This window comes from Limulus polyphemus, unplaced genomic scaffold (assembly GCF_000517525.1).
Source record: "Limulus polyphemus unplaced genomic scaffold, Limulus_polyphemus-2.1.2 Scaffold41, whole genome shotgun sequence".
In the NCBI taxonomy this organism is placed as follows: Eukaryota; Metazoa; Arthropoda; class Merostomata; order Xiphosura; family Limulidae; genus Limulus; species Limulus polyphemus.
Window position 1 is genome coordinate 1,278,497 of NW_013665651.1, and position 15,147 is coordinate 1,293,643.

The 15,147-nt window shown below is 34.6% G+C and overlaps 1 protein-coding gene across 2 annotated transcripts in view; it reads left to right on the forward strand.

Moving 5' to 3' along the window:
* Positions 1 to 10,886, forward strand: part of LOC106461866 (B-cell lymphoma/leukemia 11A-like) — a 111,623-nt gene extending 100,737 nt beyond the window's left edge. For both annotated transcript variants that reach the window (XM_022389093.1, XM_013921733.2), the window contains exon 3: positions 6,131 to 10,886. In XM_022389093.1, coding sequence (XP_022244801.1) covers positions 6,131 to 8,250 — 2,120 coding nt within the window. In that variant the 3' untranslated portion in view covers positions 8,251 to 10,886. The remainder of the gene's footprint in view (positions 1 to 6,130) is intronic.
* Positions 10,887 to 15,147: the final 4,261 nt, after the last annotated feature.

Genomic DNA, 15,147 nt, shown 5'->3' on the forward strand with positions numbered 1-15,147 from the left:
AATTTTTTTTTTTTTTTTTACAAATCCGTTTTTTTTTTTTTTTGGCTTAAAATTTTTTTTTTTTTTTTTTATGGAAATGATTGACCACAAACCCACAAATTACGACTGTGCGTGATATGGTAATTATGTGAGTGAGTGAGTGAGAAGTAATTATAGAGCTCGTCCTTCCCTACCAACCCCTGGAACTAATTCGATTTAATCGTCCCGGGTCGTTGCAAGTGGAATATTATAGTGGACGATCAGTCACTTAGAAAACAAACAAACTCGCTTAACACAAACGATCATGTGAATGTTTTGCTGCATTCCAGTTTAATGAGAACGCATATAATTACAGCTTACTTTCAACGAGAATCAGAAACCTTTCCACGAAGGAAAAATACAGACAAACTTTTTACAATGTGACGAGTTTTGTTGGTTACATTTGGGCGGGAGATTGAAATTAAACACGGAATGAACATGATTTCGGTTTATTCCCTATCATAATACAGATATTACATACATTAAGATTGGTATTGTACTGTACGTAATTTGGACGTATTCACGCCCATTTGACTACCATGACGTACTTTCCACCCAGTAGTTTTTATTTCTACAAATTAAACAACCTGGCACGAGATATTTACATAACGCTATAAAGCATACAATATGAAACCTTTTGTATAAATGTTATAAAATTATTTTGGACGGTGACTGTTACAGCTCTTCACATATTCGGCTAGAATTAAACCTGTAATTTAGTAAACATAATTACTTGCTTCAGAGTATCAGATGTGATGAAACGTAACAATATGATTGGAAGAGGGCCGGCGATAGGGGGGAACGTGCTGGGATGGGTCGTGCACCAAGCTCCACTTCCCCACACGAGAGGAAACTGGAGCTGTGCCTGGAGTGGAATTTTTTTCATGTTTTATAGACTGTTGCCGTTGAGACAGTTTACGTCATTTTCCAGGTCAGAAGGGCCACAGCATTAAAATGTGTTATTTCATTGAAAACGCTGTTTATTTCACATGCAGAATACATTAACTTGCATGGTGGGCAACACAAGATATTCTAGGGATTGGATTGTTGAGCTGAACGAAAGAATCACAGGATGGCTACAAGTGTTTTTCAACCCTTCTTTACTGAATTTGGCGATATTTTGGCATTTTTAATATCCCAAGATGGACAATATGACTTTGCTGTAAATGCAGGGTAATCACTGTTTGAAACAAAAAAACAACAACTCGGTTTTTACTTTATTTCCAAATGACAACACAAACATATTACATTATACTTCTTTACAACTATTTTAAGAAATTTTTTTTTTTCTAGAGAAGGCTTTTGTTTGTTAGTTTAGAATATTCGTACAGAGCTACTCAAGGGCTATCTTCATATAACCATCCTCAATTTTGAACTGATAGTCTAGATTGAAGGTAGTTAATCAACAGCACCCAGCGCTAACTCTTAGACTATTCTAATGGAACAATGGGATTTCACTTTTATAGCACACCTACGGCCCCAATGTGCAGAGTGCGTTTTTTATGGTATCTTTTTTCTTAATAAAAGATTATTGTTTTTAGAACACACATTTTTTAACCCAGTTAAATTATTTACTGAGATATACTTGCACATGATGTAGTGGAAAGTTTAAGCAGCATTTTGATATGGATATTTCACATATCATGTTTATGGACTTTTTATAACATGTATATATTTTTTTAAGTACGTTGTTCATCTTAACTGTCCATATTGCTTACCACATTCACACAGTAAACATTTAAATCTATATTGCTATTGAAATATCTAATAATTTTAAACACAATTTTATAATTTGATTTTTTATTCAAGATTACGATTTAATATTTGTGATATCTTTGTTTTAACACATATACTTTTATGCTTGCCCCTTCCCATTTCTAGTTGTTTTTCAGCGAACCAGGAAGTTTCTCTAATCTCTCCTGTTACCGGTGCTTTAACAGCTCCCTCGAAGTCTCCAACTTTTATCAATCAAACGTAGTCAGTCTTCCTTTATAATGTTGCTTCCCTTTTCCATCTTTCAGGTCGGGACAAAAGTCGTTTGGATGAGACATTTACCGTTGTTGATTATTGAAATTATCCATTTGACTCTCTCTCTCTTTCTTTTTTTTTTTTTTTTTTTTTTTTAGCCAGACATTGCATGATTAATTTAAAAATTAAGTGAATATTAAAATTTGATCTCATGACCTAATTACGCAGTAGAAACCTTCAGTGTTATTAGTAATGATACTCAACTATTCGGGAAATAAGTCCAAATATATCTCAAAAACAGATAATTGATACGCGATTTCACAATCTTAAAGAAAAATAACTGTTGAATGTTTTCCTGATTGTTACTTAGAGCTAAATTATTCTCCAAATCTGTAAAAACAACAATTTTTAGTAAGTGCTCTAACAGATTCTATATTTACGTAAATCAGTTTCTATAGTTACATGCCAGTTTCTAGGTGGAGCAATATCAGTTTTTATGAGCGAATGTGGAGTTTCTATGCGTGCAACAAATGAAACTTATAGATCATAGTTCTCTGGGTGCTGTTTTTAAGTACAATGATGCGGCCGTTTGTAAAGTTAAAGAAACACGGTTTTACACATGATCAGATGAGTACATTCGTTCATCTTTTGAAATTCTTATAAATAAAAATGACGACGTAGATATCTGAAACTTGGTGTTACATTCACTACGGCGTACTGGTTGATACGTACAATAAACCAGTGGCAGGCAACAGTTGAATAACTTCATTTCAACTGATCTTTTAAGGCAACAACGGTTACGAATGATTTTTTCATAGAGCAAACACTTCAAATTGTTGCACTAAATGGTTAGGCGGAGAGCACAAATTTATGAGGTGACAAAAGACCAGAAGGAAGCAAAGATTACTACTGGCGTGGGGCAGACCCATTGTCTGGCCCACCGCTTTCCACCCCCACATTATAAGGTTTGGTGAAAGACTTACACTGTTCCTCTCATGTTCTTGTCAGTGGAACAAAGTGGTCAAGAATTTATTGCAAGGAATCTCACGTATTGTAGTTTCCTATTTTACCAACAGTCAAAAAGCAGTAAAACACGAGTTTTTAAGGACTCGGTTAGCCTTCAGAGAACTGATAAAACTGTTGTCTTTAAACACTGGACGGAAAAGTTTTGCAGGTACTATCTGAACGGTTCAAACATCAGTAATTGGAAGAAGAAAAAAAACTGTTCTGTATCACGCTTAAAAATGAGTATTACACTCTGTGTTTTTAAATATTTTAAGTGTGTTTTGTAAGTTTGCTTCTTCCTCTACAGTAAGAATGAAAGAGAGAGAGAGAGAAATAATAGAAAAACTGGGAGGTAAATTAGATAGCTAAAAGTCTAATACTCGATCCCCGTTGAGAACACAGCGTATTAAACAAAGAAACACTAAAATAAACTGGTTTAAGATAATACAGCCCTGAACAAGTTTTGTCGAATGGTGATGCAGCACTGTGCTGTTTTTAAGGTCATAAAACATTTTAGTTTAAAAAATATTTTACAAGACACTGAATTAGAATTTCCAAAAGTAACTCTATTTATTTGTTTGCAGCTTGGCTGTATTACACTTTTTTATATATTACACAAAAGTACTTGGATGTGAGCAAAAATGGGCCACTCGTGGCATAGTAGTAAGTATGCTTGGTCTGTGAATCCTGAGATTCGTGATTCATGGCTCCTTGACGTAAAAAAACGTGTTCTGCACTTTGTGGACATGAGTACGTTATAAGAGTGACTGTTAAATCCCACTATTCGATCAGACAATACTTGCTAAAGAGTTGAAGGTGGGTGCTGTTTATTAGCTGCCGTCACTCTAACTTGTCAGTTCAAAATTAGAGACGGCTTTATATAGCTTTGCGAAAAGTGCTGAAAGAAACAAGGAAGCGACAATAGCCTATTTTACGAGATGTTTTGTTCTTTACTGTTAAATTTATCTAATATTTTTCGTAACAATGTGACTTACAACTTTCTCATTTATCACTTTGTAAGTTTTATTCTGATATGATTATCAGTTTTGTCGTGAATATACAATTATCAAGCTTCTAAACAGATTACTCTCCCTGACATTTCACTGTATAGCTGATAAAAATTTCCAAGGTTGGGACTATGCATTTCAAAAGAATCTTGTTACAATTTTTAAAATGTGTACGACTGTGCGATGAGTGTTGTTTTTTTTTTCAGGCATTACGCTTCAATTAAGACTCTCTCATTCAGACAAAATTAAGTTCTTATGCTTTAAAAAATAAAAGAAGGTTTTTAAAATTAGGCATTATATATATATATATATTGTATGGGGGTGGCGGGCGATTACAACACAAAAGTAGCATATGCAAAATTAAATAAATTCAGCATGAACTGTAAAATTACACTTAGAAAGTGTTTCTTCTGTATACATTACTTTTGCTTTCTGTATTAATTATACGTACCTCTATAATTATTTTCTAAATATATTATGTACTAGAGTATACTAATATTTTATGTTTGTTTAAAATTAAGCACAAAGCTACACAATTGGCTGTCTGTGCTGTGTTCAACAAGGGTATCAAAACCCGGTTTTTAGCGTTATAATCCTTTAGTTTTACCACTGTGGCACTGGAGGGTGAGGGTTTTATATTTCATGTAATATTGCATGATATTATGACATCCTGAATTATTTTGCAGCAGCTTAAGTAAAACTTGTCCAGTTTAAGTTAACTCTTTCTTAAATTATGATTAATTGTAAAAATAAATAAACTTATGATTTTTTTGGTAAAAATTATCATTAATCAAGCACATTTTTTTTTTTTAGTTTTTATAAAACATGTTATTAAGGATGTCCTGAGAAATAATACACGAGTTTAACAAATAGGAAAATTTGATTATTTTTATATAAAACATTACATTAAGATGTACATTTCATGAGGAATAAAACACGAATTTATCACATGGAGAGGATTGCTATGACATTTAAAATATTACCCTTATTCGGTAAAACTAAAGATAACAGTGAAAATAATGACCAGGTATTGACTTCAGAAAAATAATTTCTTGCATTTCATTTCCATTTATTGCATTTTTTACTATAATATTTATTATATTATTGAGATAAACATTATTAAAATTATTAGTAATAATGATGATGTTTGATGTTTAAACACAAAGCTACACAAAGGGCTATCTGTGCTCTGCCCACCACGGGCATCGAAACCCGGTTTCTAGCGTTGTAAGTCCGCAGACATTCCGTTGTGTCACTTAAGGGCATTAGTAATAATACTAAGCATATGAAGATTGTTATTTTTATTTTTTTACTTTAGATATTTTCGTTTTGGTAAATGCCTATACAGTTTGAAAACCAATTTATCATTGGGATGTGTACAGTGTGATATTTTGAATTGAAAGTAAATAGAAATTCAATCAATGATGTCTAAATCCTCTGCTTTCTCAAAACGTTTTAAAGATTAGTTTTACACAATTCAAACACATGACTGATGTATGACTTGGCATCCAAGTCTTCACTGAGAAATTAGGCTTGCAGTGTTCTTCTTGCACGAGCTAGGCGGATATTGTCGATTTACAAAAGGGATGGAGAGACTTGTTTACCCACTCTGATAGGTATGCTGTTTGAAAAAGTTTTCGATCTCTTTCACTTGGTGCGGAAGTTAGGATAGGCGTAAATCACAAGCAGTCCTCTTCCTCGTAGATATACTTTTTTTTTCATGCTCTGAGATTGATTGATGACCCATTACTCGAGTAATGTCAGTAGCGGAACTCTTGTGCGGATCGGTCAGAAAAGATCCTCGGTATGCCTTCAATTTTACAGTTTAAACTTTACTGATCCTCCCCTTCTGCGCTGCTTATACCCAGTGGAAATGGAAAGAACGTTGCCTCATTAAGACACCAGCTATCAGTTTGCAAAGCCGTGGGTTTCCTCCCAGATCACGACAGGAGGTCGTGACAGTGATGGATAACACCTTGATGACCACTGGATTATTTTAATTTCCTGTGCAATGGAAAGAACATGTAATGCCTAACTTTATTCTTTTTTACTGATTTAAATAATCCTCGGAGGAAAAGTAGAGAAAGAATTGTCTGGATATGGGTTTCAATTGATTTTTTTTTCTTTTTCAGAACCGAGCAGCCACGTTTGTTCAACATGTAAGCAGAGCTTCACTTCAGCATGGCTACTAGTTCAACATGTTCAGAAAATGCACGGCTTGAAAATCTACGTAGAGGCAAACAACAAAGAAAGGATTTTAACAGAAGTTCCAAGATCAACACCAGTATCATTTTCACCCACGAATACTTCTTCCCCTCTCGCCATTATTCCTGTTAGCCAAGAACAATCAATTCCCCTTTCCGTTGGCCTAGATGCTACTCCATTTCCAAATCTACAACTTCCCCGCATACCCCTGGGTGAACGACAGTTCGGCCCTGCGCTCAACACCCCCAACTACCTTTCTCGTCCATCTAGTCATGGATTCCGAATGGATCTCATTAGTGATCATCACTACCGACTAAATCATCTTGCAGGAATAGGTCTCAATCCTTTTGATTCGCATAGCCCATTTGATAGAAACCGTTTTGATAGACCACGAGGACCTCATATAGGTTTAGGACTTGAATCACACCTGGATTTTTATTCTCAGAGACTTCGACAGTTAGCAGGGGCAACAAGTCCTAATTCAACCCCTTCTCGAAAAATTACGTCTCCATATTCTCATTCCTTGACTTCCAACCAGCTCTCCCCTCACCCTTCTACTCCTTCAAGCACACCTCAGTCAATTTCTGCTCCAATATTGTCTCAGTCTCTGTCTCCCATTCCAAGTCAGAGGGCTTTTGACCAATCAGAATCGCCCAAAAGTAAGTCTTGTGAGTTTTGTGGCAAGTCCTTTCGATTTCAGAGTAATTTGATCGTACACCGCAGATCCCATACAGGAGAAAAACCGTTCAAGTGTCACGTTTGTAATCACGCTTGTACTCAAGCTAGTAAGCTGAAACGGCACATGAAAACTCATCGAAAGAGTTCTCCAGATTCAGCAGAAAATACAAGTGTATGCTCAGGAAGGTCTACTCCAGATTCAACTAGTAAAGACTGTGGGACAAATAATGTTGGAGAGGACGAAGACGGTTATGAAGAGCAAGCCGAAAATGAGCATGAAGAACTGGAAGAGGAGGATGAAATAGAAGAAGATGATTCTGAAGACTTAACAGCTGAAGACTTGACAACGAAAGGGCCCAAAAATAACTCCTCATATCTTTGTACTGGAGACGAAAATGGTGAGAAGAGTTCCAATATCGAACCTCCTATGATACCTCAAGAAAAACAGTCTTTGCTGGGAGAAGTTATGGAAAAAATTGGACTCAACAACATTCAGCAATATAATGAGGCCTATAAGCAAGCTCTGGAAGAAAACAGAGTTGGGAAGTCTTTAATAAAGAAAGAGAGACCGTCTTCTGCACCAGTTGACAGGTCCCCTTCAAGAAAGTTTAGCATTTTACCTGAAAATGGGTTGGAACGATCATCTAGGGAAGAAGGCAATAATGCCCTCAGCCAACCTCCACTTAACTTAGGTAAGAGTAATTTACGAGCTTTTGATACCCATTTTGAAGAAACTAAGCGGCTAAGGCTCGATTTTGGAGACCACCAGCGAGATAATCTGTATGCAGGACTTTGGCTACCTTCTGTAACCTCCAGTCGCCGTGACCTTTTTTATGGGGGTGTAACCTCTTCAGAACCTGATCACAGATCATCCAGTGAAAGTGCCTTGATGGCGGTGACGTCCAACCTTCCAGGAACTAGTACCCCTACATCAACCCTTCCCTCCAAACCTAAAGAGAAAGGTAGAAATGACACGTGTGAATTCTGCGGGAAAGTATTCAAGAATTGCAGTAACTTAACAGTCCATAGGCGATCTCACACTGGAGAAAAGCCGTACAAATGTGAATTATGTAGTTACGCATGCGCACAGAGCTCCAAACTGACACGACACATGAAAACCCATGGTCGGATGGGTAAAGATGTGTATAGATGTCGCTTCTGCGGAATGCCGTTTTCAGTTCCCAGCACTCTGGAGAAACATATGAGAAAATGTGTAGTCAATCAGAACGCTTTCCCAACAGATAGGGATACTGATTCTAGGGACAATAGCACCTCAGGTATATTAACAGAAAAGGATTCTGATTGTAGGCAAATGAAAACCCCAAGTATAACAACCGGTAGAGATTCGGACTCAAGGGAAACTTCTTGAAAATGGTCAAATGTTATGGAGCGCTTGAATTATATATTTCCCAAATTTTGAAATTTTGTGTGTGTGTTGTGTTTGTTTTCTATAAGGCTGTGAGTTAGAATGTAGAACAGTATTTAAGTATCAGCATTTATACATGGTAGCAAAAAAAAAGCGGCCATAGATGATAGGAAATATGCTGTATCCCAAACTGGCCAAAGGATTGTCTTATATAAGTGCTGTCGGCATGAACAAAAAGTATCATTATCGTGGTTGCGCGATATAAAATAATTTTGGTAAAACCGATAGAAATTGTTTAGAATATATCAACATATATCTGTTGTATGATTCCGAAAAGAAATCTTGCTAAAAAAATATAAAACTCTTTGAGTTATTTTCATTACTCATAGCATTGGTTTCACGGATTTACACGCATGCGTGTTTAGTCCTTTGTCAGTTAGTTAATAGTAAGTCACTTCCCTTATACCCTTTGTTAAAGATGTTTTGAAAGCTAAAACCCTTGCTAAGCCTTTAGACATTTTGGACGTTACCTCTGGTTTAAAAACAAGATTGATGTCTGAAATAGTAGTTTAACCTAACGTCATTTCTGGGTTTGACAATCAGGTTAAAGTCTTTAAACGTAATTTACCCCAGAGTTGTTAAGTTAATAGAGTAAGAAAGTGATGCCTACTTGTGTTAAAATATATTTTGACCCTCCACTCTTGATACGTGCATTGTGTGAACTAAATGTTTACTTAGTTGATAAAAATAGTCAGATAATCTTTGAAAATGGCGGGAATTCAGGTTTTCACTTGGTTTTTGTAAGTGCCTAGATGTTGGAGGTTACAAACCTTGTATCGAATTTAATACTTGAGATACTAAAGAATTACATCTAGGAGGCACAGGCGAGCTCTCCGTGTATAGCACAAAACTATTTATTTCGCTCAAAGTGATGACAAGCCTCAGTTCCTGCCATTTTGTATTTGTAAAACTAGAGAGAGAGAAAAAACAAATCTTACCATGTCGACTCAAAACACTAATACAACTCACTGCCTTCTGTTATTAACTCCATGTCCAGGTGAGTGTTTATTTTTGTCTTCATCCTGAACTTATGTCATCAAAATTATTAAAGTGTACGGCCTATTTTAAACACTGAAGAGTAAGAATGAGGAAGGCTCATTCCATTTTGTAATTTTATGCATAATGAGAAAACTTTTCCAGCTCTTATTTCAGATTTGAATTTATTGCTATTCGACACTCAGTGTTAAATAACGTATCCATAAGAACACCTTCCAGCTGCCTTATATTTTAGTAAAATAAAACAAATCATTTGTATCTTTCAGATATAAAAGTGCATTGACTCACCCGTGTTTTTTTTTTATACAACAGTACGTAAAACTTGAGTTTTTATTATTGTTTTTTTGTGCAGTTAATAACACATTTTAACGGGTTTTTATGTTTTTAAAAGTATATTACCACAAGCAATAAGTCTACACAAGACTACTGAGTATGAAATATTACATTAATTTAGAAAATACTTCTGATAAACTGTCTTTTTTTTGTTTGTTGTTTGTTTATTTTTTGATGTGTGGGTTGCTGTATTCATTTTGTTCGTGAAAACCGGTCTTTGAGAAACAAGGGACCTAATTTAAAAAGAAATGAAGAGAAATGAAAGAAAAAAACAACACGTGTTTTGGCCCCTTCTGTTATGTTCTTTCTACATAATGAAACCTAAATCATTTTTTCATAAGCATCCATTAGGCTAATATTTAATTTAGTAAACACCCTTGTACCATTTGTAATACGCATCTGTTAAAAAATGGTTTCCAGATGTCTTGAGTAGAATAAAAATGTATATACCTGGTAAATTAGCTCAATTTTCCCACAAAAAAAAAGTTTGAAAGATGATGTGCGTATACCGGTTTTCTCGAAATAAATTTATAAATTGGTTACACACACACATTATAATATAAATAATACGGAAGAGTATTTAATGAATTGAAGGTTGTAAAATATTAAAAAGTGTTGTTGTTTTACCCCATTTAGTTTTTGTGGCATTTGTGTTTCAATATATGAATATGGTTAGTCAATTGTTGCCGAGTTAATATATGTGGACTGTTGTTTTAAGGTTAAATTGAACAAGAGAACTTTAACGTTGGAGCTAATTTGAGCGAAGCTACGTTTGTACAGACACCCGGCCTTTACGTTTGTGTTGTTAAGAGAAGAATTGAACTGTAAGTCATCTGTGATCAAGTCTGTTTACATCATACAAATGTTCTTTCTTCCAACAGTCTATCAAAGAAAGGCTGGTATTTATATCTGGTGGTGTGGAAAGTGAAGTATGTCATGGAACAAAAGGTATCACAATATTTCCCGGAAACTCGAAGATTTTGATGTAAAAATATCATCATATTTCTCTGATTTTCGTCGGTTTCAGGCTTTACACATTACGTGTGGCAGCACTAGTCCGACTATACCTTCACCCAAACTTGATGTGACGACATCAATGCTTAAATTATAAAAAAAAGAAGACATAATCAGAGGTGTCTAGTGCCTTTTGACGTAACATAGAATAACAAAGTATGTACGGTTCATACAACATCTTTTGTTTTGTGTATGTTTTCTAAGATTGTCTGTATGAATAAAAACCTTAGCTACTACGATACCTGTTTTTTTTTCTTTTTTGCATTTACTGGTCATTTTCAATTTATCAGCCTTGGCCAGTCTTTAAACCGGCTATTTTGTTGTTGTGCATTTCAAATAGAAGTGTTTTATCCTTAATTATCGTCAAAAAGCGTGTTACTTCTGATTACAAACTTAGTTCATTAATTGAAGAGTTATATCCCAGAATAATAGCCAAATGTGTTTTCTTTGTTATTTTGATTTTCATTACATTTGATTTTCGTGCATTCGGCGTTACTCAGGGGCGCCAAGATCTTGCAATTTTAAGAACTGACCTTTAAAACCCTATTTCATTCTGTGCACCACTAATGTAAAGATGAGCCACTTAATGAAAATATATTTTAAAGTTCCTTGTTTTTAAAAGCTGTGAAAATGATACTATGAAAAAAATATTAATTAATATCACTAGATGATAATCTGTTAAGGACTGCTAATATTAAAATACAAAAAAACCTATAACATACACCATGTAGAAATATCACCTAAATGTTCTTGACTTGTCTGTTTTTCCAACTACAGTATTTTGACTTGTTTCATTATCTATAGTTGCCTTGTTTTGTTGTGCTGATGCAGAGTCAAGACCACGTGATATCATTAAAAGATGTGTGAATATACTTCGTGTATTATAAAGTAGGAATTGATATATATTGTTCAGATTTGGTGATAGCTTTACGTGTTTAAAATCAGATGTTAAGACCCAGTAACCCGCACATCTTGGTCTTTGATATTGATTTGTACACTTAACACTCTTAAGTTTTAGGTTAACTTACTTGTGCACTTACACTCATAAGTCTTAATAAGTTAACTTATTATACGATTCTAGTTTCTTTTATTTCATCTCTATATAATGTAGCTGTTCAGCTGAGATCCGGTAAAGAATATTTGCTGGAATCAACAGATCCCAGGCTACAGTTAGCAGCTGTTTTAGTAACCACGGCTCTTCAGAGGGCCTAGATAATTTTAGTTTCTTCCAGAAGTGACAAAACCGAAACTCAAATGTGTTTCGGCGTTGCTGAAGACGTGTCAATTCCTGATAGACACAAAAGCTCAATTTAAATATTCATTGTTACCATGGCGACAGTAGAGATACGTATTTTCTGTAGAACTGTGTGCTTTGAAAATATTGACGACGATATAATGTTTGCACTCTGGCGGAATTTTAATAGGATTGTTTTATTCTATTTATCGTCGATTTGTTTATTCTTGTATTGAATGGTTTATCCTGCACATGTTTTATTTTAACCAATGTTACTTTAACTGGTTGAATATAACAGAATAAGTTTTGATTTGTAATTTGTGATAGTGTTTACAACTGGTTCAAAGGTTGCTTTGTGTTTTATCTTGTTGTATTCCACGTTAACAATCATCGGCGGGTGTGATTTACCAGGAGTGTTGTATTGGGCTTGCACAACCCCGTGTTTTTCCCGTGTTGACCAGTATTATAGGTTTGGTTGTTCAACTCATGGCATGCATGTTTAATGTATATTAATATGTTGTGAAAACAAATTTTATTTATGAATCGAAATTTATAAATTAAAGTCTTGCTGAAATGGTTGTTTTATTTGTGTTTTCTTTGAAATAAACCAAGCCACAGTTATGCAAGTAAAAACACGAATTTGAAAATATTTCAAAAACATTACCATCCTAAAAACAGAGAATCGATCAGCCTGCCGAATTTAGTGATGTTTAAAAAGTATGATACCCGATTACCACGTATCAAAACAATTATATCTTCGACTTTAACTTTTGTGTTATATTTCTGATCAAATTATATTATGTTTCTTGTCAACTGAGTAATTTATCTTGTTTGAAAAATAAATGATAATGATTTCTATTTTTAAAAAAGTGATAATCTAAAGAAATTAACCCACTTTCTTGCCATCTCTTATTAATTTCGAATTTGGGTTTCACTCTTAGGTCTTTACATTGATAGTTAATGTTTTAAATACTTTCTGTTGTAGTTTATGCAACATCAAATGTACATTATTGAGACACAAACTGAAGCAGCCACATGCTCAACTGTAATGTTTTAACTCGTTGTTATTCGAGGGTTTTCTGATAGTTTCTCTGCAATAATGTATGTAGATGTATAAACTGAATTAAATGCAACTTGAAGGTTTTGTAATTAACGTTAGCTATGACAAGCATAACAGTCAGGAAAGACGTCTCACATACAAACACAAGACACCACTGAGAAAAGGTCCTTCAATGTTATTGGACAAGATTTTTACGGTGGTCTTATCACAACACGTCCTACCTAACAGGTCAATTACTCGACTCTGTGAAACTTGTTACGTGACTGCCTAGAAGTAGATTCAATTATAGTTATCCGCTTATTTAAGATACTGAAATGAAAAGTATTACCATAACCGGCGGAACCGTGAGTTCACTGAAGGGCACGTGGCCTCCAACTTTGATTCGGTAGCGAAATCCCCCCTTTAAATAGGGAATAGAGACCTGTGTATAACTATCATGGAAAGTTGCTGTATCAGTTTTGAGTTCAATGGTCACGGTTAACATGGCAATTAAAGTGTCCCCCCCCCCGAAAAAAAAAGAAAATTCAAATGTGTTCCGCATCCTATGAATATTACGTTACATGCAAGAGGCAGGTTATATTACTTATGGATATAAATATTCATTAAAATGGTTGAATTGCTGAAGAATCAGAGGCATATAAAACAGTTGCATAAAAGTTATGTACATAAATCATTGATATTCAGTTAGGGATTAACGAGAAAATTAATGTTGATGAGAAAAATTATTTTCTGTTTTAATCGGGAGGGTAAATGATAAATGTTGATTATATTTTCAGTTTTCTGGAATTTTATGTTCTTGTCAACAGCATGCTGTGATAAAAATATACATCGTAACAATGAATTGAATATTAGATGACAGACATAGGCGCCAAAGCCATAGATACGGCAGAAGGGGCAAGTGCCTTTATTAACAACTTTTATTACCCTCCCCACTTTCCAACAAAGTTAGGTTAGTCATGATGGCAGATAAAACATTGATACAGTTTGTTCATCAGCGTATTTGGAGTCGAGGTACTTACTTCACTGTATTGACAGCTTTACAGATCGATAAGAAGGAATAGATAACCAAATTAAGCTAGAAACCTCATTTTTACAACACAAAAATGCATATGTAATTCCGATTTGCTTATTAAATCGCTGAACTGAAAAAAAACAACAACAACAAAAAACGAATATTACAAGATTTTTGGCTGGAGCCCGAAAATTTTTTTTAATAATTAAGTTATTTAAGAGATTTTATTTACCACAACGAAACAGATAAAGCATTTGTCATTTGCATGGCAGTTGTAATTTACACAGGATAGGAAAGATTTCACCTTTTCATTAACGGGAGGATTGCCCCCTCGAACATCATAAGGAATATTATATTTCTCATTAGAGTCTAAATTACCCACTGCCTTATTACGACCCAGCTCAAGACAAAACTCAAAATGTATAAAGGCAAGAGCTTTTGCAGAGGACATAGCAATCAAACATCCACCACCTCCCTGAACACTTGCTCTGTTGCACTCTGTTACAAATATTGTATTTGCATGAACACTTTAAACCACAAAAGTTTTATTCACACTGACTATCTCTTATCTCCTTTTTCCAGATATAGGTGTTTAGTTATGAATTTATTTGTTATCTAAATGTGCAAAACAAAGCCTGTTTTCACCATGTGAAACGATGTTGTGTAAATGGGAAAAGCAAGACCAGCTTTAAAAAAAAGGAATGAATGAGTCAACATTGTCTAAATAGGTTTTAAAAAAAATCTTCAGCTTTCCATATATAACAGTTCAGGTATGTGAATCAACTTGACATAAATATATACAAAATCGACATTTTTCCGTATATTTGTTTGTTTGTAGTTACGCACAAAGCTACACAATGGGCTATCTGTGCTCTGCCCACCACGGCTATCGAAACCCAGTCTCTAGCGTTGTAAGTCCGCAGACATACCGCTGTGCCACTGGGAGGCTTTCCATATATAACAGTTTAGGTATATGAATCAATGTGATATAAACAGGTAACAAATCGACACTTTTCCATACCTAGCAATTTAGATATATGAGTCAAAGTGATATAAATAAATATACATAAAATCGACAGTTTTTCAGATAGAATAATTTATTTAGATATACTAGAAAACGTGACATAAATAGTTTGCTAAATATACCAGTTTAGGTTTATGAGTTAACTTGATATAAATAGATAGAAAACG